Consider the following 3611-nt stretch of genomic DNA (forward strand, 5'->3'; position numbering starts at 1 on the left):
CCGGCCTTCGAATACGGACTTCGGAGGATGCAGAATTGAATTGGGACAGCCTTCATCGCGCCGCGGTGACGCAATCGGCCTTCAAATGCGACCTCCGAAGTGTGCAGCTTTTGAATTGGGACATCCTTCGTCGCGTTTCGACGCGCCGCTGTGACGCAATCGGCCTTCAAATACGGCCTTCGGAGGATGCAGACTTCACATTGGGACACAGCTCTTGAGTCAAGAGCGATGGAACCGTCAGAGCGAGCTGGCAATGAAAATGAAATGCTACACACTCCAGTCGGCGTCAAGTCATGGGTGTGGAAGTATTTTGGCTTCAGGAAAACCGAAGGAGTAGTGGTAAGAGATGTTGCCGTTTGCAAAGAGAAAGACTGTCAGTGTGAGATAAGATACTGCGGCAATACGTCGAATCTATCCGCACACCTGAAAAGGCGCCATGGTATTGATGGCGAGTGTAAAGAAAGAACACAGGGCCAGGCTTCCACGGCCGCCACATCACTGACAACGTTTTTCCCTCCAAAGTTGTCAAGCACTTCAAAAAGAGCAAAAAACATCACCAAAGCCATCGCGTTTTTTATATGCAAAGACATGAGGCCCTATTGCGTCGTAGAGAACGAAGGCTTTAGATACCTGCTCGAAGTTCTTGAGCCGAGGTACAACATCCCCTCACGGCAACAATTCAGCGAGTCCTATATTCCGAACTTCTACACCAAAGTTCGTGATGAAGTTATTCAGGGTCTGATGAGTGCAGAGCGAGTAGCCATAACTTCAGATGGATGGACTTCATGCACAACGGAGTCATACATCACCGTAACATGTCATTTTATTGACAACAAATGGCAAATGAAAAACCATGTTTTACAGACTCGTGTCTTCGGAGACACTCATTCAGGAGTTAATATTGGGCAGGTTCTGAGAAGTGCGTGTGAAGAATGGGGTATATTGGACAAGGCACCGGCTCTCGTAACCGACAACGCTTCTAACATGATCAAAGCCGGTGAAGAGGCAGGGTTATCACCACATATAAAGTGTTTCGCGCACACACTCAATCTGACAACACAAGATGGCCTGAAGATTGCTGCCACAGAAAGGCTTTTAGGGCGCGTGAGAAGAATTGTGAGTTTTTTTCACCGCAGCGCAGTTGCGACCACAGTTTTGAAGGAGAAGCAAAGTTTGCTGGGGCTTCCACGCCACAAGCTCAAAGCAGACGTGAAAACCCGATGGAATAGTTCTTTTGAGATGTTGGAGCGATTTCTTGAACAACAAGCTGCGGTGATGGCGACACTTCTCGACAAGAAAGTCAGAAAAGGCTCGTGTGACGTGCACACACTCAGTGAAAGTGATCTCTTGGCTGCCGAACAAATGGTGAGTCTGCTAGCCCCGCTAAAGGCTGCTACCACTCTGATGTGCGAGGAGAAGCAGCCCACTGTGTCCATCGTCGCACCTCTCCGAATTAAGTTGCTGGCGCATTTCGAATATGCACCGGATGACTCCCCCTTAATCAAAGACATGAAACGGCTCATGTCTGATGATCTTAGAGAGCGATATGTGGACGAAGAACCATTCTTGCTTCGAGCAGCTCCTTTAGACCCCCGATTTAAAAAGCTTCCTTTCCTGGGTGATTAGAGAAGAAACCAAACATTTGAATATCTTGCTGAAGAAGCGGCACGGCTGAATGAACAGAGGGTAGGTTGTTTCTCATCTTGGTTAATTTAGTGATGGTGTTTAATTTAATTTAATAGTAATACTGATGAACCCGTTGTTCCATTGAGTACTCTAGCTATTTACTAATAACTTTGCCTTTATGTGTATGTGTATGTGTATGTGTTTATCTGTGTCTGTGTTACAGAATGAGTCAGAGGCCCAGCCTGAGGAAACACCTCCTCACTCTTCTCCTCACCAGATTTCTATGGAGCTAAATGAGGTGTGTGATGCAGAAACCACTAAAGGTATGTATTCATACATTGTAGACATACTTGATTTTTTTTTTTTTTTTGTTATCTTTATTTATATATATATATATATATATATATATATATGCTTTATAATTATATATATATATGCTTTATAATTATATATATATATGCTTTATAATTATATATATATATGCTTATATATATATATATATATATATATATATATATATATATATATATATATATATATATATATATATATATATAACACAATAACACACAACTATAATCGAATCTTATTTTTTATTTCTGTGCCATTCTAGAATGCCCTCCTGTTTCCAAGAAATCAAAGGTATTGGAGGACCTTTTTGGCGACTCCTTCTGCACTGAGGACCCAAGTGTCAGAGACAAAACATCCAAAGAACTTGCCCATGATGAAGTTAGGAAGTACAGAGATGTTGCATCTTTGAGCCTAGATGGTAAAGTGTTAGACTGGTGGAGAGCCCACCAGGCTGAGTTTCCTCTCCTGGCAGACCTGGCCAAGACGTACTTATGCATTCCTGGTACAAGTGTACCATCAGAACGTGTATTTAGTACAGCAGGGGACATTGTGCGTTCAGAGCGTAGTGTATTGTCTTCTGAGCATGTGGACCAGTTGATTTTCTTGAAGAAAAATCTGTCAAGGAGCACCACTGAGAGTATTGAACTGTAGAACTGTAGTCAGTCTCCTTGTTTTTGGTTGTTTTGCCATTAATGGGCTGTAGGCTTATGTCCTTGACTTTTGTTACTTGTTTTGATTCTTACTGCACTTAAACTGTTTTGAGTAACTGTTCTATTTGCAAGGTCCCTGCTATAGCCCAAGCCATGAGCCATGCTTCTAAATACCTAAATACCTCATTCTTCTAAAATGCAAATGCATTTTTGTTATTTTGTAGTGAATGGGCTGTAGGCTTATGTCCTAGACTTTTGTTACTTTTTGTTATTATTGCACTTTGACTGATTTTGTGGAGTTAACTGTTCTATTTGCAGTTCATCTACTGCAGAGGATGTGTGACCATTACCTCTTAATAAGATGCAAATTGTATTTTCAAAATGTAACCAATTTTGTATAAAATAAACGTGCAGGGTTGATGTACTTGAACTGTAGGCTGTAGAGGTCTTTTTTTTTTTTAACAGTGAATAGGCTAATTGGCCATAGTAGACCTGCACTGTAAGCATTAGACTTTATTATTGTTATTTTGTTCTTATTACAATTTATCTGATTGCACTTTATTGTAACTGTAGATGCAGTTTGTTATATTTGCTGTTCTATTTGCAGTGCATTGAGCACAACTGCTATAGTGTAACAGTAATAGAATACTGTTAATGTATTCTCAATAAAAGGCACATTATTTATTATTTTTGTTGATTTATTTGAAACTTAATAGATATCATTTAAAAATATTAGGGTTAGGGTTAGGGTTAGGGTTAGGGTTACCCTAACCCTAACCCTAACCTGGGTACTAGTATTGAATCGTATCGAATCGAATCGAATCGTATCGCAGGGAATTCTGAAGTATCGAAAATAATCAAATCGTTGGCTTAAGAAATCGGTATCGTATCGAATCGTCATGAAGGCTCCGATTTACACCCCTAGACTCCTTCTCGACCCACCACTCCTCTGCGACCTCCCCGGGTCCCACGAAAAATGACTAG

General features: G+C 41.1%; 1 protein-coding gene across 1 annotated transcript; it reads left to right on the forward strand.

The window, feature by feature from the left end:
• Positions 1 to 228: 228 nt before the first annotated feature.
• Positions 229 to 2628, forward strand: LOC307170898 (E3 SUMO-protein ligase ZBED1-like; the record flags this gene model as incomplete). The annotated part of the gene is made up of 3 exons (XM_079892207.1): positions 229 to 1548; positions 1850 to 1949; positions 2240 to 2628. The coding sequence occupies 3 exons, from the start codon at positions 229 to 231 to the stop codon at positions 2626 to 2628; spliced, it is 1809 nt and encodes a 602-aa protein (XP_079748333.1).
• Positions 2629 to 3611: the final 983 nt, after the last annotated feature.

This window comes from Squalius cephalus (assembly GCF_949319135.1).
Source record: "Squalius cephalus genome assembly, chromosome: 14".
NCBI lineage: Eukaryota > Metazoa > Chordata > Actinopteri > Cypriniformes > Leuciscidae > Squalius > Squalius cephalus.